Source organism: Zootoca vivipara, chromosome 2 (assembly GCF_965207765.1).
Source record: "Zootoca vivipara chromosome 2, rZooViv2.hap1.1, whole genome shotgun sequence".
NCBI lineage: Eukaryota > Metazoa > Chordata > Lepidosauria > Squamata > Lacertidae > Zootoca > Zootoca vivipara.
In genome coordinates, this window is record NC_142584.1 from 60,151,098 (window position 1) to 60,172,078 (window position 20,981).

Here is a 20,981-nt window from a genome sequence, read left to right on the forward strand (position 1 = left end):
AAGTAACCCTGGTATAAAACACAATGGATTTGTGGAAAGAAGAAGCATAAACAGAAGGTGGGGTGGGGAAGGGTTATGAATCTCCTTTTTTATTTGTTCTCTTTTTTTAAAACGACAACAGCATACTTTTGAGAATCTGAAGTTAGCTTAACAGTAGTCTTATTGGAAGCTCTGCGTTGGAGAAACTAGCAATATGTCACCTTTTCTGATCTCTGCAGTGGACCCCCTTCAGTCATGTTATGTGTGAGAATCCAATCCCAGGTGTCCAATTAACTGTTGAGCATCCTTTTCTGGCACAGCTGTTTGGATAAGCTACCTGAATGTGCAGAAGGAAGTCCAGGCTACCTGCTTGATGGCTGCCTTTGGGATTTAGCTGAAGTGGAGTAAACTGTGCTAGGTAAAAATGGTGTTGCTTCTGTGGCTTCCCTTGACAAACGGTGACTAATGGACTGGGGCAAGGGGGTTATTTGGCTGTTGTAGACAGTGGTGTTATCAAGCTATTTTTAGTGCAACTTCTCTCTTATTGTGTGTGTGGGGGAAATGATGGATCTTACAATGTGACGGGGAGGGAGGGAATAAAGTAGCACTGTGGCGTTGTAGGGTGAAACTACCTTGGCAGGCAAACAAGCTGATAGAGGAAGCCAAAGGATGAATTTGACAGTGTTATTTAGCGGTAGCCGAAAAACGTGTTCTATCTTTTCCTCCCTTGCAAGATTTCAAGCAGGTAAGCACCACTGCTAAATAAGCAAAAAGCACATGTTTTGCTGGCCTGAATCTTTCTGAGCAAAGCATCCAATTCTACCATTGGGGCCAAGTAGCTATTTGTGGGTGACCATGGAGACATGGCACAATGTGCACCATCTGATGTTCACCCCATTTTGTAGCTTGTTCTCCTGAATTGGGACCGAGGCCTGTGCTGTTTAATTTCATTGTAAACAAATACAGTCTTATCCATATATTTGGAAATACAGTGGTACCTCAGTTTAAATACACAATTGGTTCCGGAAGTCTGTACTTAACCTGAAGCGTACTTAACCTGAAGCGAACTTTCCCATTGAAAGTAATGGAAAGTGGATTAATCCGTTCCAGACGGTCCGCGGAGTACTTAAACTGAAGCGTACTTAACCTGAAGCGAACTTTCCCATTGAAAGTAATGGAAAGTGGATTAATCCGTTCCAGACGGGTCCCCGGAGTACTCAACCTGAAGCGTACTTAACCCGAAGTATGAGTGTAATTGGTTCTGGAAGTCTGTACTTAACCTGAAGCAAACTTTCCCATTGAAAGTAATGGAAAGTGGATTCATCCGTTCCAGACGGGTCCGCGGAGTACTTAAACTGAAAATACTCAAACCGAAGCGTACTTAAACCGAGGTATGACTGTAAGTCCCATTTAACAAAAAGACGCTTCTGAGCCGATATGATTAATTGATATGCTTAGAGATGTGCTGCAAGTGTCAACAATTTTCTACAAGCAAAGTCTGGTAGCAATTTGACAAAATATTGCTCTCCTCCGCTCCCAGGAAATGTCCATGCTGTCTGTTTGGTAAGAATAATAAATATTTGGAATTTGAGAACTGAGCACATTGCTGAGGTAGCAGGAGAGCATAAAACACCTGTTTTGTGCTCCCCTGCTACCTCAGCAATTCCTAGCCTTCCATTTGGCTTCTGTGGATGATTCTTTATAAAGGACTAGTCATGAAGCCCATTAAATTAACGGGTGCTAGAACAGACCTGTTGCTCTAGCAACCTCGGGGACATGCGCAGAGCTGACATTGCTCGCCCGCCGCCACTTGTAACGGCCGCTTCCGCTTAGAAGTAAGTCCACGCAAGAAGTAAACGGCCGCGCGAGTGCGCCTGCGTGGAGACAGGGCGCTCACTCGCGAGCACGGGGCTATCTCGCGCGTCCTCTGGATTCTCTTGCGAGAGCTGCTCCAAACGCTGAGAGGCTGAGCTCCCTAACGCGCTGGCCAACACGCTCCGTCTCTGCGCTCCAAGTCCCAACGGCTGTCCGTGGGGCACATGCGCAGTAGCGCAATCCCACGGACACAGGGACTGGACGCAGAGACACTTGCATAATATTATAGAGGATATCATTGCTTTAATTCTAGCAATTGTGGTGACTTGCTGGTTCCTGGGTCCGGTAAAAAACCCACAGTACTAAATAGAATAAATTATGTACAGTATTGGATCACATATCTGGCTTCTGAAGTTAAGCAGCATATTCCTGGTGCTGCCTCTCTTTAAGATGGAAAGCCTGACTTTTGGTTCAGTCTACAGTATTTGATCGATGCTCAGCATTCAGTTTTAATACGTAGACTGGTTGACATTGTGTTGCGTTCTTTATGTTTCATTTTAAACCAGGCCGTGTTTATAAACACTCCTGAAAATGTAAACTGCTTTTATTTTTATTTCTTTTAATTAAGAAGCTGGAAAGAACAGGCAGCCTCATGTGTATTAATGCTGAGGGCACACGCATGCATTCATTTGGCTTAAACTTTAAAAGATGATGGACCCTTTTTGCTGTGTCACTTGCAAAGGGTAGGCTGCCCATTGGCCGTGCTCAGGCTTCCTGACCTTAATATGGCATGTTAGTCACTCCCCTTGCCCCAAAACTTTCAAGGATATGCTGCTTTCGTTCCCCTCTGAAAAGCTGGTGGCCTAGATTTGTGAGGGGAGGGGAGAGTAACTGAGTTTGGACCAAATGCTTCATGATGCTAGCAAGCTGGAACTGGTGTGTGTGTGTGTGTGTGTGTGTGTGTGTGTGTGTGTGTGTGTGTGTGTGTGTGGAGGTTGTGGAGAGTTTGCCTAGAAAGCTGGGTTGATTGTAATGCTGTTTGTCAGGCATCTCAGATTAGAAGAGGCTGCATTAAGTACAGAGGAGAGCCTGCCTTCAGGGGGCTGAGCTGGGACATTGTTAGAAGGTGAGCCTCTTTCGTCTGCATGCCAAGCACGGGGAGGGGGGGGGCATGATAAAGTCTCCCCCTCTTCCCACCAGCATTTTGCTTTAGTGTTTTGGAGGCAAAACACACTTGACTGAATGCTTGAAGGAGTTATATCCGCTGTCTTTGAAGCTACAAAGATGAGAGATTTCCTGCACTCTCATGTTGTAATGTAGGTGGATTTTGTAAACCTATGACAGGTTTCCACACCAAGCATGAGCTTGGCAGAGGATAAAGGGATGGGGGCAGAAGGGGTGGGGTGGGGTGGATATCAAAAGAACATTTGGACTCATCTGTTGGATAATGAAAGGCAGGCTAGAGTTGGAAGGCAAATAGCCTTAATGGGTATTTCTGTCACAGGCCACAAATATGCATCAAATCTGTGTTATGATTGAAGCTGGTCTGCCAGTTGTTTGTATGTGATTGAAGCTGGCCTGCCAGTTGTTTTTGAAACCTTGCTTCTTTTGGGTGGCGCTTCTTGTACAGAATGCAAACCTAGATTCTTGAAACCATTAGCCAAAATCTTCTCATCCCAAATTAGCCCAGTGAAGAGTTCTGGAGAGCTTGAAAGTTTGCACACTTTTCTGTGATACTGTTATTTTTATTGACTTAATAAAGGAATGGCTCCATAGGGATTTTGAAATTGAAAGATATATTATTTTAAGATTAGTGTTTTAAATTAGGGTTGCCCAGTATTTTGCTTTCTGATTCTGCTGCTTATGATAGCCTTGTTTATGCCTTTATGCCTTTATAGGGAGTGGGTGGCGCTGTGGTCTAAACCACTGAGCCTCTTGGGCAGTTTGAATCTGCTCCCGTTGCTCTGTCCCAGCTTCTGTCAGCCTAGCACTTCCGAAGCATGCCAGTGCAAGTAGATAAACAGGTACCGCTGTGGCGGGAAGGTAAATGGCATTTCTGTGCTCTCTGGCACTCGTCACAGTGTCCTTTTGCCCCAGAAGCAGTTTAGTCCTGCTGGCCACATGACCCGGAAAGCTGTCTGCGGACAAACGCCGGCTCCCTCAGCCTGAAAGCAAGATGAGCACTGCTCTCCATAGTCACCTTGGGCTGGACTTCACCATCCAGTGTTCCTTTACCTTTCTTTCTTTGTGAAAGTGAGGAGTGAGATTGTAAGTGATAAAGACTCTGGATTATGTTGCTACTTTCATTGCAAATAAATATGCTCTAACACCACAGGGAAATTTGTAATCCTTGCAGTGTCTTCCAGTTTGCCCAATAGATCCAGTGGTACCTCGGTTTACAAACACAATTGGTTCCGGAACTCTGTACTTAACCTGAAGTGAAATTTCCCATTGAAAGTATTGGAAAGTGGATTAATCCGTTCCAGACGGTCCGTGGAGTACTTAAACCGAAGCGTACTTAACCTGAAGCGAACTTTCCCATTGAAAGTAATGGAAAGTGGATTAATCTGTTCCAGACGGGTCCGCGGAGTACTCAACCTGAAGCGTACTCAACCTAAGGTATGAGTGTGATTGGTTCCGGAAGTCCGTACTTAAGCTGAAGCGTACTTATCCTGAAGCGAACTTTCCTATGGAAAGTGGATTAATCTGTTCCAGACGGGTCTCTCTTCCAGTACTTAAACTGAAAATACTCAAACCGAGGCGTACTTAAACCGATGTATGACTGTACTCTGAACGCTGCCAATACAGTAGTCAAGTAATGAGTCCTTTTGAATGCCATTGCAGAGATTGGTACTCCCAAACATTTAAAACGGGGAGCTGTGGAATCATTTGGACAGGAGTCTTACCGTATCTTCTGGCATATAAGACGACCCCCAACTTTTCCAGTTAAAATATAGAGTTTGGGATATACTTGCCGTATAAAAAAATATGACCCGGCGTATAAGATGATCCCCGACTCTTGAGAAGATTTTCCTGGGTTAAAAAGTAGTCTTATACGCAGGAATATACAGTATATGTTGCAGAGAGTTCATGATACACCTCTAACCAAAATTCTTGTTCAGGCAGGCACTCCCACAATAAATGGAAGAATGTACCTTGCACCCTACAGGCTCTCCAACCACATGATGTCATCTGTGAACTTATAGGTGAAAGCTGAACTGGTTTACGATGCCACCTGTGGGAGATTTTTTTGATGAACAGTTCCCATATAAAGGGAGACACAGATTGGTATGACATAAGATTTCCATAGTTTCTTCCACTTATTTCTGGTGTACAGTGGTACCTCGGTTTATGAACACAATTGGTTCCGGAAGTCTGTTCATAAACTGAAGCGTTCATAAACTGAAGCGAACTTTCCCATTGACAGTAATGGAAAGTGGATTAATCCGTTCCAGACGGGTCCGCGGAGTACTCAACCTGAAGCGTACTTAACCTGAAGCATGGGTGTAAATGGTTCCGGAAGTCTGTTCATAAACTGAAGCGTTCATAAACTGAAGCGAACTTTCCCATTGAAAGTAATGGAAAGTGGATTAATCCGTTCCAGACGGGTCCGCGGAGTACTCAACCTGAAGCGTACTTAACCTGAAGCATGGGTGTAAATGGTTCCGGAAGTCTGTTCATAAACTGAAGCGTTCATAAACTGAAGCGAACTTTCCCATTGAAAGTAATGGAAAGTGAATTAATCCGTTCCAGATGGGTCCACGGCGTTCGTAAACCAAAAATTCGTAAACCGAGGTGTTCATAAACCGAGGTTCCACTGTAATTGTACCCATATCTGTGTTGCAAAGCAACTTAATTCCTTTTAAGAATGCAGTGGACAGATCCAGAATGCTTATAGTAGTGAATAGGTATCCTGTGGCTTAACTGTTCTACAGGATAGAGTTGGAAGCTTCTGGGAAGGTGGTGGGCTTGCTTTTCTTTGATAGTCTGGGGCTCTTCTGTGCAAGAAGCTTGAAACCAAAACTGAAACAGATGCAAGGAATAGCAAAAATCATTGAAGGGATGATTTCAGTTCAGAGGTACTATTTCTGGCTTGGTATGTTTCTCTTGGGGATCACGGTACAGTTCTTTCCCCAAAGTGTTCAGCCTCAGAAAGCATGTAGAAGGCTGCTTGTTCATTTTAAAAGAAAAACCTCTGCAGAATTAAAAATCTGAAAAACATTGTATTTCTGAAATACACTCCCTTACCATGTGCATTCTGAAGGACTCGACTCCCATCTGCTAATGGTCAATTGAAGCATCTCACTGTTAGGAGGAGCACAACTAAAGAGAATTTGGCCTGTTTCTCTGTGTTAAGTTAAGCAGATCTTTGGAAACGGACAGGATTATCCTCCACATAAATTAGTCTCCCTACATGGTTATGGTATTAAAGAGACTTTCTGCCCCTGAGTTAAGGCCCGGTCCCAAGGATTGGTGGGATGGGATTGTAGTGTATTAACACACTCTTTCTGTCTCTTTGTACATAGTCTGATTTCTTTTCTTAAAAATTATTTCATCCTTGGAATAGAACGGCCATATTGTTCTGGTGTCCGACTAGTGATCTTGTTCACTGTTTAAGTCCTCTGGATTTTGCCAGCCTTGACTGGTGCGGTTGGTCATATCTTCTTCCCCTGTGGCATGGCCTGCTGCCATTTAGTTTCCGTGCATTGCCTGCAACCTTTCAGGCTCCTTGAAAACGATTACGAGATGGTTGTCAGTACCCAAGCCATACTTTGGAATGTGGAGCGTAAGCAGATAACGGAAGGTGCTGTGGTCGCTCATGCTGCGTGTGTGTGTTCTAGTCCATTGCTTCTCGTACAGTTTGCATGCAGTAGAATTTGTTCTACAGGACTCCATGGGATGGAATTGTCTTGGTCTTGAGGAAAAGGGTCATTGAGCAATAGTGGTGTCTCGGCAGAAGGAAAACCACTCATTTCTATTTGTCATGCTGAACTAAATTCCATTCTGTACAGTATGCTGAACTAGAGTGTGCGTGTTGGGCAGTGACACGAGGCGGCCAAAAGGTAAATTTGAACTGCTACCTCAGCAAGCATCTGAAGTTGGAAGTGACCCCCCCCCCCCGTTTTCTTTTTGTGCCAGAGCCAATCTTGTACAGTGGAATATTTCTTCATGTTTTCTTTTTCTTTCTTACTTTTGCTGTTTGTTGAGAGCAGGTGGGTGAAAGGAGGAAGGGGAATTCCTGTAGCTGTTACTAAGTTAAAGGTAAAAGGACCCTTGACCGTTAGGTCCAGTCGCGGACTCTCACTTTATTGGCCGAGGGAGCCGGCGTACAGCTTCCAGGTCATGTGGCCAGCATGACTAAGCCGCTTCTGGCGAACCAGAGCAGCGCACGGAAACGCCGTTTTAATGATTTTTTTTTACTAAATTAATGGACCTCAAATCTAACACTGCCACCTCTAGAAGTTTTCCCTTTAATATTCATCTGTTCCATGTGAATGCTTCACTGCCTGATACTTCATTTCAGCACTGCTCTGAATTTGGGAATAAAGCAGTCATAATGTTCCAGTGCCTGTGAACATGGGATTGGAGGAGCAACTGTAATTCTGCATTGTGATTAGGGTATTTATGCATACTTGTGCTGAGAGGACAGAATTCTGCTGCCTTGTTTAGGAGATTATATGCATGGTTCCATACAATAATTATTAAAGATTTGGAAACTAGAAGGTGATAGGGCTTTTGTGATGGTTGGATGTATTCTGCACCAAACCAAACTCCATGGCCCAGTTTGGACCTCACAGAAGACCAGAGTTAATGATTTACCATGAAGGTGCAGATTGCTACCGCTTTGTTCTACTCGTAGTGTGAATGTAAACAACAAATCACAACCACTGGCATGTCCAAACTGGGGCTATTTGTTTGTTTTGCTCCAAAATTGGTAAGCCAAGGACAAACCTTTGCTTCACACTGTGTGGTGTGGAGCAAAACAAACCATGATTTTTTTGTTGGGATGTAACACTAAGTGTGGGATTGTGGTTTGTTGTTCCTGCTTTTACAAGGGAAGGAGTGAAGTACCATAGTACACATTCACAGCAAGTGATTTACCATGAAATACGAACACAGCCTGAGTAGAAAATTCTGTAAAACCCATAGAACCAGGTACTGAACCATAGCTGTCAACCCTCCCATTTTTTTTTTGCGGGAAACTCCCTTATTTCAATCTGTTTCCCGCTGCTATCCCGGATCGTTAGATATCCGTAATTTCCCTGGATTTCAACGGAAACAGCTCCTCTCCCTCCCTGCTGGCCAGGGAGGCTCCATTCGGCGCCCCCCTGCGAGCGAGCAGCCAGCCGCTGCCCGGTAAAATGCCTCGCTCGGTGGCTGGCTGCTTGCTCACTTGCTGAGTGCTGCTGGTAATCGCCTCTGCACATGCCCGGGCATGCGCAGAACTGATTTCCGGTGCCGCTCTGCCCATGTCTGGGCACCGGAAATCACTTCTGTGCATGTCCAGACATGCGCAGAACCGATTTCCGGTGCCGTGCCGCTGAGTGAGGCTGCTGATCCCTTATTTTCCAATTCGTAAGTTGACAGCTGTGTACTGAACACAGGTTTTGTTACGTTTCCTAGTTTGTGCTTGCATGCCTGGATCAGCAATTCATGCCGGGCAATTCTTGCTTTCTCCCTCTAGCTACGAAACCTTTGATTCATTCCCCGTGTCTGCTGTCATGGGATTGTTGTCTACCACATGATAGTATATGTTTTCATTCCACAGTGTGAAGTGACAAAGACAGGATGTTTGTGTTACTGTGTTTCCTGAAGTGGGACTATTTTCCTTTGTTCTTTACCTTTGCTGCCTGATGCCAGAGAGAGAGGGAGCCATGTTGCAGTGCTCCATGTGTGTTTATATGTAAATAAACGTAGATTAGCCAAATGCTGAGTTGCTGAGGTTGTTATGCAACTGCGCAAACTCTTCAGATCCGTAAGTGTGCTGATGTCAGTTGGCATCAGTAGCTGTGATGTTCGGGCTGGAGAAAGATTTTGAAGCTCCCGAACGATCGACCAGGCGGGAGGAAGGGAACATGCTAGTCGGGCAGGGTCCTACTTGTGAGTAAGAGATCCTAACAGCCTTCCCCTACTTAGCGATTAAAAAATGTGCATAGCTTATAAAAAGTTTGGGAAACACTGTCCTAATGGCTTTATTTCCTTGTCTTTATAAGCTGTTTATATCTCGTTAGCAACCTCTTTATTTCCCTTCCCCTGACTCTGGGGAAGTAAGTACAAATTATATGAAGTGAAGGAGTTGCATTATTTCCATATATCCCTCCAAGGTCCTGCTGCTATTGCATCCCTTTCCCCTCTGGTTTGGCAACTGGGAGCTGCTTGGAGCTGGGTTTGGATTGGGGAATCAGCACATCGAGGTCTCAAACATCAGCTCTGAATTGCACAGAACTTTTTACTAGGGTGGACCCTATTAACCTTGCTGTATAAGTAGCAGGAACAGCAGCATCACTCACTGTTGTTATTACTATGAACAAAACGAACACATTATGATGAGAGCACCTTATTAGAGCAAAAGTTGATTTGCGAGTTGTGTGTGTGTTTGCACCGTCACCCAAGCCCCTTTCTTGTTGGTGATTAAAGATGAATGCCTAATCTTTTCCTGTCAGTAACTATTGCCTATCCTGCCTCTCCATGCATTGACATTAAATCTGTTGGCTGTCGGTTCTCTGTGTGTAGCCATGGGAACTCTGATGTCACTAACGAGAGCTTGTGACTTTCCTTCCATGCAGGAAAGATGACTAGTGAAGGCAGCAGGCGGCAGGTTGGCGGGATGTTAATTATTGTAAACTAGTGTATTTCAGCCCGTTCAATAACGGGCTCTAGAAAATTCTGGGGTTCGGAGAAGCGCTTGCGCAGCGCTTCTCCGAACCCTGGGACCTGTCATTGCTGTTGGCGGCAGGGGGACAGGAACGGAGGAGGAGAAAGCGCTGCTTTCTCCTCCTCCGTTCCTCTCCCGCAGCCGCCGACAGCAAGGAGACCTCCCAGGGTTCGGAGAAGCGCTTGCGCAGCGCTTCTCCGAACCCTGGGACCTGTCATTGCTGTCGGCGGCAGGGGGACAGGAACGGAGGAGGAGAAAGCGCTGCTTTCTCCTCCTCCGTTCCTCTCCCGCAGCCGCCGACAGCAAGGAGACCTCCCAGGGTTCGGAGAAGCGCTTGCGCAGCGCTTCTCCGAACCCTGGGACCTGTCATTGCTGTCGGCGGCAGGGGGACAGGAACGGAGGAGGAGAAAGCGCTGCTTTCTCCTCCTCCGTTCCTCTCCCGCAGCCGCCGACAGCAAGGAGACCTCCCAGGGTTCGGAGAAGCGCTTGCGCAGCGCTTCTCCGAACCCTGGGACCTGTCATTGCTGTCGGCGGCAGGGGGACAGGAACGGAGGAGGAGAAAGCGCTGCTTTCTCCTCCTCCGTTCCTCTCCCGCAGCCGCCGACAGCAAGGAGACCTCCCAGGGTTCGGAGAAGCGCTTGCGCAGCGCTTCTCCGAACCCTGGGACCTGTCATTGCTGTCGGCGGCAGGGGGACAGGAACGGAGGAGGAGAAAGCGCTGCTTTCTCCTCCTCCGTTCCTCTCCCGCAGCCGCCGACAGCAAGGAGACCTCCCAGGGTTCGGAGAAGCGCTTGCGCAGCGCTTCTCCGAACCCTGGGACCTGTCATTGCTGTCGGCGGCAGGGGGACAGGAACGGAGGAGGAGAAAGCGCTGCTTTCTCCTCCTCCGTTCCTCTCCCGCAGCCGCCGACAGCAAGGAGACCTCCCAGGGTTCGGAGAAGCGCTTGCGCAGCGCTTCTCCGAACCCTGGGACCTGTCATTGCTGTCGGCGGCAGGGGGACAGGAACGGAGGAGGAGAAAGCGCTGCTTTCTCCTCCTCCGTTCCTCTCCCGCAGCCGCCGACAGCAAGGAGACCTCCCAGGGTTCGGAGAAGCGCTTGCGCAGCGCTTCTCCGAACCCTGGGACCTGTCCTTGCTGTCGGCGGCAGGGGGACAGGAACGGAGGAGCGCTTTCTCCTCCTTCCTTCCTCTCCCCCAGCCGCCGACAGGAAGGACGCGTGCACTCTCTCCCCCCCCCCACCTCCAACCGCCGCTCCTCTCACGGGCCAGGGAGGGTTGTGAGGAGGCCTTCGCCGGCCTCCACCCTCGCTTCCCTGACGTGCCCTGCAGTGAGGCAGTGTCCGGCGGGAGCGGCGGTTGGAGGAGGCAGAGGGGGGGGGAGAGTGCGCGCGCGCAGTCTCTGCTGTCCAATCCCTGTATCCCTGGGGCACATGCGCAGTACCCCAGGGACACACGGGACAGCTTGGACGCAGGGACAACATGGACATTATTATATAGGATGGTAGAAACGGAGTAAAAAAAACCCATCTGGTGGTTCCAAGGTGGGATTCTTGATTAGTTTTATCTCTTCCCCCCACCTCACACCCGCCTTTTATATTATAAATGCTAATTTTTCCTGCGGAGGAAGAAATGCTGGGGGTGCACTCTCTTCGTGGGGAGGGGAAAGGGAGCTTAATGGTTAATGTCTAGTAAGCACTTTGGGAGATTAAAAGGGCTGTTTATTCTTGCAGTTCCAGCAGAGGAACTTGTTGAAACGAGGCAGTGCTCCTGTCACTCAAAAGCAACTGCCTTTGGGGAAAACTTCTGATTGACAAACGGAGGTGCTGAGCTGGGTTTAGGAGAACAAAATGCTGTTCTGGGGGAGAATCTGCCAGAAAAACATCTTTCTTAGGAAACTTTGAAATTATTTCTCTTGCCGATTTTCAATACAAAAAACTCACTCCTGGTGGAGACTGGAGCCTTGCCTATGAAGGTGTGTCTTACAGAGACAGGTTGAAGTTGAAACCAATGCTTAATTTAACCCTTTGCAAAATAATTGTTCAGTTCTTTCATTCTATATTTCTCACACAACATATATTTCGTGGCTAGGCCACCTAGTACTGAATAAAATAAAAAATCGTGCTCTGTGGCGGGAAGCATAATGTGTGACATATTGTGGAATTTCATTCATTTCCGTGGTAGTTTTGCCCTTTTGAGGGCCAAACGACACATTACACTGAACAAATTATGTGCAGCAATCTCTCCTTTTTTTTACTTTGATTAATTACAAGTACAAACAGGGTGATCCTTACTGGGAATGCCACATGCAGAGAGGAGTAGTTTATCTGTTCTCCCCAGTATTGTCAGAACCGAAACTGAACATGAACACCCACCCCTCATGCAACTACAATGTTTGGTGTGTGTGTGTGTGGGGGGGGACTCTTTCCTGTTGCGGCAGTGAGAAGTTACTTCCTAAGTGTTCTAACTGTGGGGAAGGGCAAGAGATGTTAGTTCCGATTGTGCTGTGGAGGGAAGAGAGAAGTCTTCCCACACCCACACAACATATGCCCCATTTCCAAGTTAAGGATTGCCTCCTGTGCGCATGCAATTAATAAAAATAAAAGGGGAAAGGAACCTACACGCTACACATTATGTGTAGTTTTGCCCCTAGAGCCGTTGATTTGTAGGGCAGGTGGGGTGGGGTAAGAAAATAAACATCCAAAAGCAACCTTCAAATACAAACAAATTTGGTTCAGTTTCCACAGTCTCTTCCAGCTCGTTGCCCACAGAATTTCAAGTAGTAGTACATTGGTTTTGTTTGGCTGTAAGAACGTAACCAAGTTTCAAGTTGTGGGCTCACTCTTTTTGCTGTTTCATGAGCTCAGAAATATAGTCTTTGCATTCAAAACATACATACACGGTGTCTGGAATTCAGTTAACTTTCACTCAGAGCAGACTCACGGAAATTAACAGACCTAAGTTGGTCATGGCCATTAATTTCAATGGGACTACTCTGGGTAAAGCTCAATCACCTATAAGTGCTACCGTAGTTTATCAAGGGAAAACTTCTCATTTAATAACCTACTTTACTGAATGACGTATCTGTTTATGTGATATAAATTGTTCACCTGTGATGTCTTAGCTACAACCAGTTGGCTAATGTAGTTGTGCCAGGCAGCTCAGATTTGGTCTATAGCTGAGGGTCCTTTTAAAGTTGCCCAGATAGTATCATACAGATAATACATCATTGTTAATAATTGCTTGTAAAGCACCTAATGCTTACTAAGTGCTGTGCAGACATTAAAAACCAAGGTGGTTTGATTTATGAACGATCAGTAAGGAATATGGGTTGCTTTAGTGCAGCATTATGGGTAGTATTATGAAATATAGCTAGAAATCCTAGTACTGTAAATGGATGATCTATAGTTAGAGATTCTAGTAATTATGGTGGTTCCGGGACAGTATTATAGTCAGGAAATTCCTTTGGGCCATAGGCAAATGCTATGCTTCATGCTAGGAAATCATCATCATCATCATCATCATCATCATCATCATCATCATCACTTTACTACTACTGCCACCATTTGCAGTAGGGAGTTGCCAGCACTTCTTTATTCCAGTGGTTTGATGTGACGCCACACAGAGAGTATTGGCAGAGAAGTAATGGCCTTTCTGACTGCCATGGATGGGCTTAGCTGCTCTGATGTCACCCTCAGTGCTTAGAAGGATTGTTAGAAATGCTAGTCTGAATTCTGAGGATCCAAACATTATTGAAATTAAATCCTTTCATATGGCACTACTTCAGTGGGTTTTGATTGAGCTCTTTGTAGAAAAAGTGGGATATAAATGTAGTCATAAATTAAATGAATCATTGATTCTGTGATCTCATGGCATTTTACTAGAAAAGCATGATTCTGCTTACTTCCTATGGCAAGATAGTTAGCATAATGCAAAGAGTTGTGTCAAATGCTGTAACCTGTGTAAATGTGTGTCAGGAGATTATGCAAAACTTGCTAAATCCTCAGGAATATCCACCTCGGCCTGCCTGAGACACAGTAACCCCACCTTATGTGTGATGAGATTTCTGACTGTTTGTAGAGGAAATGTCCTCCTCCTCCACGCCAAAAAGCAAACCCTTAAAAGAGATGTTTCTTCTTGTTTCTGGGTCTCTCTTGCCTCCTTGCTAGGAGGGGAGGGAATTCCTTACAACAGGGGAAAAGACCGATCATGGACTTAGGAGACTCAGTACCTTGGGGAGTTGGGCAGCAAAAACCAACCACCCCGTGGTTTCTAGGGTGATAATTGTGATCTTTTCAAATATTGGGATGGTTCTATTTCTCTCTCTCTCTCTCTGCCTTGCATAAACATAAAAAACCCTTGATTTTGATTTTTTACATCCACTTGAGACAGATAGAGCATTTCTAAGGAGCAGAAAATGAGTGAAGGTAAGAAATCAATAGTCTAGGAGGTCTGGCTTCAGGCCTTTTTTGTGACACTTTGGAGGCCTGGTGGGCAAATCTTTCCTACTCTTGGAATTAAACCTGTCCCCAGCTCCATTATCTCTTCGCTTCAGGCAGGAGGGGAAATGACTGGATTAAGGCTGGCATTAATCCAAACTACTTTTCAACCAGCTTCCTTTTTAATCCCACTGTTGTTGATTTTACTTGATACTTTCCACCTTTTTTAAAGTCGTCTCCATCCTTCTGCTCGCAGCGTCTCACACCACATCCACTTTTGGGTTTGGCTGCTTGATTCTTCCACTGCAATAAGGCAGCAGCTGTCCCCTTGCATGATGCACAAATGTGTTAAAGTCCTGAAAGGGGGCAGACAAAATTGGACACAGCCCTGGCCAGAAGCCTCCGAGCCACGATTCAGTAGGGCACCCGAGAGCTGGGAGGTTCTCTGTGGTGGCCTTTAGAAAAGCCTCCCCTGGATTGCTGGTTGATTCATGCTGGAGTCTATTAATAGCTTTGCTCCACCTGCTAAGGTGCGAAAGTCCAAGGCAGCAGGCCATTGGCTGCTACTCCACTTCAGTCCAGAGGGTGCTGCCGGTGGTGACCTTCCAGCTGTCCCTGGGCAACTCTTCGAACACAGCAGAGCTGGGCTTAAAAGGAGGAGAGCAGAAGAACAATTGGGAGGAGAGGCTGGCAAGTAACAAGAGATCAGTGTAACTAAACACAGCAACTAAATCAGGACGTGCAGGCTCTGTGTTTCCAGATTTTGCAGATGTTAAACATTTGTGGGATACATATTGGACTGCTTTTTATACATGTGGCTCGCCGTTAAGCCTGTTAAATAGAAAACTAGGAGACTGGGTTTGAAACGATAGGAGAACTTCGAGTGGAATACCAAAGGTCAGTATCTGAATCGCTCATCCAAAGGTCACTGCATTTCAGGCTGTTTTGTCTTCGAAACAGACAGATGGCCCTTGCTCTCTTCCTGCGCTGCGTGGCTGTTTACAGATGGCTATGCTCTTTCCATCGGTGGAGTGGAAGGCTTACCCTCATGATGTTTGGACAAGAGTTTCCTCTTTGCTGTTGTGTCAAACACCTGCGGCCAGTTGGCTTGAGCACCACTTCTGTTGCATGTTAGAGTTGTTTTTCCGGGATGCACTTGATGCCCTTGAAAAGTGGCTTCAGGAGGCCACATGTTGGGATTTTGGTGGCAACCATGGTGTCTGGTAGAGCTGTCTTTGCTGTAAAGGGACAGGCAGATGCATCCTTTTTTGAACCTGCTGTGTTCAGGGGGGCAGTGGTGATGAGCGGTGCGTGTAAAAATCCCTCCTCATACCCGCGGCATTGATGGGGGTGCATCCCAGTGGGCTGGGCACCACTTTCCAAAGAGCCACTCTGCTTCTGAATGCTTTAAAAACAAGGTTTCTGCTTCAGGAGGGTGCGCAAGAGCCTTTTTCTTCTGTTTGATGGAACTGAATGTTTCTGGTAGTTGGTGGCAACCATATCGGTGGACCATGAGTACTGCTGTTCTGGAAATGGGTTGTTAACATATAATGATGCTGTAGAGGCTGAGTGTGTTTATAGAAAGATCTGTTACACAATACAACAAAAAGGGTCCTAGGATTTGGAGGAGTGTGTATCCCACGACTTATCGGCCGTCTCTCACTTGTGAACTCCAGCTGAAAGAATAAGTCACTTTTTGTTTGTTTCTACCAACACTTTTGTAAGCAGAAGAAAAATGGTCTTGAATTGTCGGGTGCAAGTCTAAACATGCCTGGATCAGGTATTGGAAGCTTTGTCAGATGCTTAGCTCTGACTTGCACCTGAATATTGACTGTGGCTGTGCATCTTTGAAAGTTTCAGGTGTTTATTCACAGTTCACTTTTAAGGGGAGTAGCAGAATACCGGTAATTGTGATGTAGAACCCTGGGGCCAAATGAAATGTGACCCGTTGAATGTGCCTTTGCATTTAACTGGAGGTTTTCATAGAATTGCAGAATTGGAAGGGACCACAATGCAAATTATAACAGCTACTCTAAACTGAAGTTGTCCAGACTGCAACAAGCGCAGAGGGAGATTTTAATCCATTTTCGCTGCGGAAAGTCCCTCCTTCCGATGCTGGCAATTGTACAGTATTGTGAAGAAATCCCCACTGCTGCCAATGTGGGATATTTCCTTCTCCCAATGCAAGTGTCAGCTTCAGATGTGTCTTGAGTGCTAAATATGCCACTGGTCTTAAAAAGAAACACCACCCCAAACCATTACCATATATCTTATAAGATACAAAGCTTCCTTGCCCTGTACTGCAAATTGGTTATATAAAAGTAGGTGGCCGTGTTTGCTCTTTTTAAGGGAAAAAGTAAATCTGGGAAATAATCAAATGGGAAGTTTTGCCTCTGTGTGGTTTGTTGAGGCTGTTTCTTGACAGCAGGACATCTTGTAGGTGTTTAGGACAGGGGTTCCCAACAAAATTTTCTCGAGCCGCTATTGTGACAAGGACCCCCATTAATTCCTAATCCTAAAATTAAAAAGTGAGAGCCAAATTAAGAGTCTTTTTATATTTATACGTTTTTTACAGTTGCTTGAACATCAAATGCATTATCTTCCTCTTCATCTGTAGGCCTTTGTCGTTTTAACGAACCACTTTTTAACCAACGGTCCATTTTTAACTATGCGAACTGTAGCTTCCGCGAAAAACAACGCTTTGTTTACAAACACTACTGTTTTGCAAAGAGGCAGCGCGCGCCAGGGAGGAGGGAGGGGAATGGAGAAGACAGGGTACCTGCGCAGTAGCGCACAAATGAAGCTGACGCGTGCAAAGCATCTTGGGGAGGTGAGCGTTAGTAGAATGCGCGCGCTGCCTCTTTGCAAAACAGTAGTGTTTGTAAAGCGCCACCTAACGGCATACAGCAGAACTACTGCCTCTATCTAATTCTAGTTTTGCGCTAGACTCTGCTCATGCAGGAAGCGGCCGAAACAAAAAATCTGTTATCATACGAAATATATTTAATATATATTTTATTCTAATAGCATCTTGCGGACCCCTCTGGCATAGCTCGCGGACCCCTGGGGGTCCCCGGACCACCTGTTGGGAACCACTGGTTTAGGAGTTGCAGGTGAAACGTGGCTTGAATCTGTGGTCTTTCCCTGGGTGCCGGCCTTGGAACGGCTGTTCCAAACTCTGTGAGCGAAATCAGAATTGTTTCACTTTTGTTTTAGCTTTTTGTGGGTTAAAGCTGGGCAACGGGCCCCCGCTCTGGCTGTTCTTAAGTGTACAAAGAAACAGCAGTATTCTTACGGTCCTCTGCACTGTTGAACTATTAAGTATTAAAGGCTTCTTGTGGTGTGTTGGCAAGTGATTGACACTAAGCTGAAGCAGGTGCAGAGTGCGTGGCGGCTTCCTCAAAGCTATGTGGGGGTGAACAACTACGCTGGGAAAGCAAACTGCGGGCTCTCCCTGTGCCCACTGGGTGTTTAGGCCTCTGGATTGTATGGCAGCTGGCCCTTTGACTGGTACACCAAGAATGAGCTTGCGGGAGGAGGGGCTGTAGACCTACTGTACATATCTAGCCTAATAATGAAAGCTGAGCTTGAGGGTTGAAGCTGGCCTGTAACCACTATCTGCCTTATGCAGACTAAAGCCCCCCCCCCCCGACCCAGCAAGCTACATTTGCATTTAAACACCACACATGCAAAGCGCCTATCTTGAATTTCCTTAGCTTTTTCTTCCAAAAGGCTTCTGTGAGACAGAAAAGCCCTAGAAGCCTAGAGACACCCCCCTCCCATAAAAATAGTTCTAGTTAAAAGGGAGGTAGGATTCATATAGGGGTGCAGGCAGGGAGAACGCCGCTGCTCACAAGAATCAATTTGACACAATCCAACTCTTGCCATGCCTGGAGATAAAAACAAGTGCACTCCCTTGGATAAGTGGCATAGCACCTGAACGCGTGCAAAGTTTATTTCCCTACCCTTTTATAGGTCCAGGCCAACTTCAGCTGTGGCAATTTCTTTCATCAAAGGCATGGACCACTGAGGGGTCCATAAATAAAGGTTTTTCTGTGGGAATGAATGCTGTCTTTGGGAGGCGGCTTGAGTTTGTGGGATCTTCCAGGTTGTGGGACTACATTCTTCCCAGAGGGAATTTGCTAATACCTTGTTCGCTCTTTTTCTTTTTCTTTTAAACGCAGAACAGTGCTTCTGGTACACACCCAAGGATTCGCCATGCATCCCCACCTGTTGAGAGATGTTCCGGAACCCCAAGACTGCCCAATTTCCGTCCTGATGATGCGTCAGTGATGATGCGAAGCTCTTGGTTTTTCTGCCTCAGAAAGGAACTCTGAATGGATTTGCCATGGTGACATGAAAAAAGACCAGGAGGGATAACAGACTTCCACAGGGGCAATTGTGTGCGCACACACTCACTCACACACACACACACACCCCACACACTCTGCCTCTTAGGGAAATTATCCTTTCCTGCATCAAGATCTGGAGGGAGGGAGGGGGGCTGGGTGGGAAAGGAACCTGAACACTCTCTAGCAAAGCAAGGATGACTTTGGTAAGGATTCGGAGGAGCTTCCGGCAGGTGTCTCCTCAGGTGGTGCTGTTCTTGCTGTTTGCCTTCTGCCTGCTCAGCGTTTTTGTCTCGGCCTATTATTTATATGGGTGGAAGAGGGGGCTGGAGCCCTCCGGGGACATCCCAAGCCCGGACTGTGATGAACCGAAGGTCGCCCCTTCTCGCCTGCTTCCGCTGAAGCCCATCAAAGTGGTGGATTCTTCTCGCACAGACCCTTTGGTCCTTGTGTTTGTGGAAAGTCTCTACTCCCAGTTGGGCCAGGAGATAGTGGCCATCTTGGAGTCCAGTCGCTTCAAATACCTGACGGAGATTGCTCCAGGGAAGGGGGACATGCCCACACTGACAGACAAGGACCGAGGGCGCTTTGCACTGATCATCTATGAGAACATCCTGAAGTATGTGAACCTGGACGCCTGGAACCGCGAGCTCTTGGACAAGTACTGTGTTGAGTACGGTGTAGGAATCATTGGCTTCTTCAAGGTATTGGCTTTGGTTTGGGCAAAGCTTTTGTGGGAGCAGGTGGGGAAGAATCAGGCCAGCTCTGGTGATGGGGTGTGAATTTCTTGCAGGAAATTTTTTTCCAGTGCTTAATTTTTCTGTGGGGGAAAAAATCAGTTTCATATACTGTCCTTGAATGGATGCCAATGGCAAGTACAGTATTAGGCAGATGTGGGCAGTTTCAAAGAATGTAGCTGTGTTTATTTAATACAAGTAAAATAAACATACTGAATTAAATCACATTTTCCAATGCAAGCTTAAAAAACACGGGTTTTTTGGGGGGGTGGGGGTGGGGGGTAAAGTGTTTTATTATTGTTTCTTTTTATAATGTATATAAAACGGGGGGAAATTGCAGATGAAAATTAAAAGATGAAAATCAACTATAGGCAACCCCCATGTACTCGTGTTCAATATGTGTACAATCATGCGTGCACATGCTGCGCCAAACCCAGAAGTGACCCGAAATGTCACAAAAACGTTTAATAAAGGGGTGGATTGGGGCAGGGTGGGATGGAATAGGTTGTTCGCAGGCTTTTTCAATGGTGTTTCAGAGAAATGCAATTTCACTAAGTGTTGCACTGTAGTTACAATTACATGAGCTGAATTTTTTTGATGCTAATTTTCATAGGAATCTTATTTATTTTTTAAAAAATATGTGTCTGCTGCTGTATCATAAAAAAAATCAAAGCAGTTTACAGCAATAAAAGCATCAAAACATCTCCCCCAGACCAACATTACTGACCAGCTCATTTTCATGGGGACAAGGTTAGTCCAACTATGGAGCGCAGATCAATGAACACATGGCCTAGCCTTACAGCAGAGTTAGGATCATCTGTGTTAAAACCCCTTACAAATTGAAAATCAACAGAAAAGTCACAAGGGTGGCCTAGCATCTCTCCCCCCCCTCCCCAAATATTGTACTAGTTATGCCCTCAGATTTTGCTGCTCCAATGCCACCTTATTTTGTTCCAGTGTAAATCCAGTCTGTTTTAAAGAGGATGGATGAAGAGCTTCAAAGAGTGACATAAACCTTGGGCTCAGGTCCAAGACCTAAGGGGGAAGGCCAGAAGCTTGCATCATTATGTTACAGTGGAACCTCGGTTTATGAACACCTCGGTTTATGAATTTTCGGTTTATGAACGCCGCGGACCCATCTGGAACGGATTAATTCATTTTCCATTACTTTCAATGGGAAAGTTTGCTTCAGTTTATGAACGCTTCAGTTTATGAACAGACTTCTGGAACCAATTACACCCATGCTTCAGTTTATGAATGCTTCAGTTTAAGTACTCCGCGGACCCGTCTGGAACGGATTAATCCACTTTCCATTACTTTCAATGGGAAAGTTTGCTTCAGTTTATGAACGCTTACTCCGCGGAGCGTCTGGAACGGATTAATTCACTTTCCATTACTTTCAATGGGAAAGTTCGCTTCAGTTTATGAACGCTTCAATTTATGAACAGACTTCCGGAACCAATTGTGTTCATAAACCGAGGTACCACTGTATAATCAAACACGTGTAACTGCGAACACTCCCGCAGTTAGTTTTCAGATTGCTGTTTTAGGCTCTTCCGTCTATGTGGTGGGGGTAATGCATGCAGGCCCCACCACCTGCATGCGCCTTATATGTATGTAATTATGCCCAAACCTTTCTATATACTCCACAGATTAAGATACCCAAACAGCTGGAGTTTGCCCACTTCCTTATTTCCTTCCTTGCTTGTTTGTGCTTTGCTGGTCGGTGGCAGCCATTTTTGGGCAGACATACAGTGGTGCCTCGCTTAACGAATGCCCTGCTTAACGAAAT

At 46.0% G+C, this 20,981-nt stretch overlaps 1 protein-coding gene across 2 annotated transcripts in view; it reads left to right on the forward strand.

Moving 5' to 3' along the window:
• The window catches only part of NDST1 (N-deacetylase and N-sulfotransferase 1), an 82,462-nt gene that overhangs the window by 33,838 nt on the left and 27,643 nt on the right, over positions 1-20,981 (forward strand). Inside the window, exons 1-2 of one of the 2 annotated variants that reach the window (XM_035105670.3) lie at positions 14,736-15,000; positions 18,288-19,156. In XM_035105670.3, coding sequence (XP_034961561.1) covers positions 18,650-19,156 — 507 coding nt within the window. In that variant the 5' untranslated portion in view covers positions 14,736-15,000; positions 18,288-18,649. Of the gene's footprint in view, positions 1-14,735; positions 15,001-18,287; positions 19,157-20,981 lie in introns of those variants that run through there. The other variant, XM_035105669.3, reaches the window with a different exon arrangement.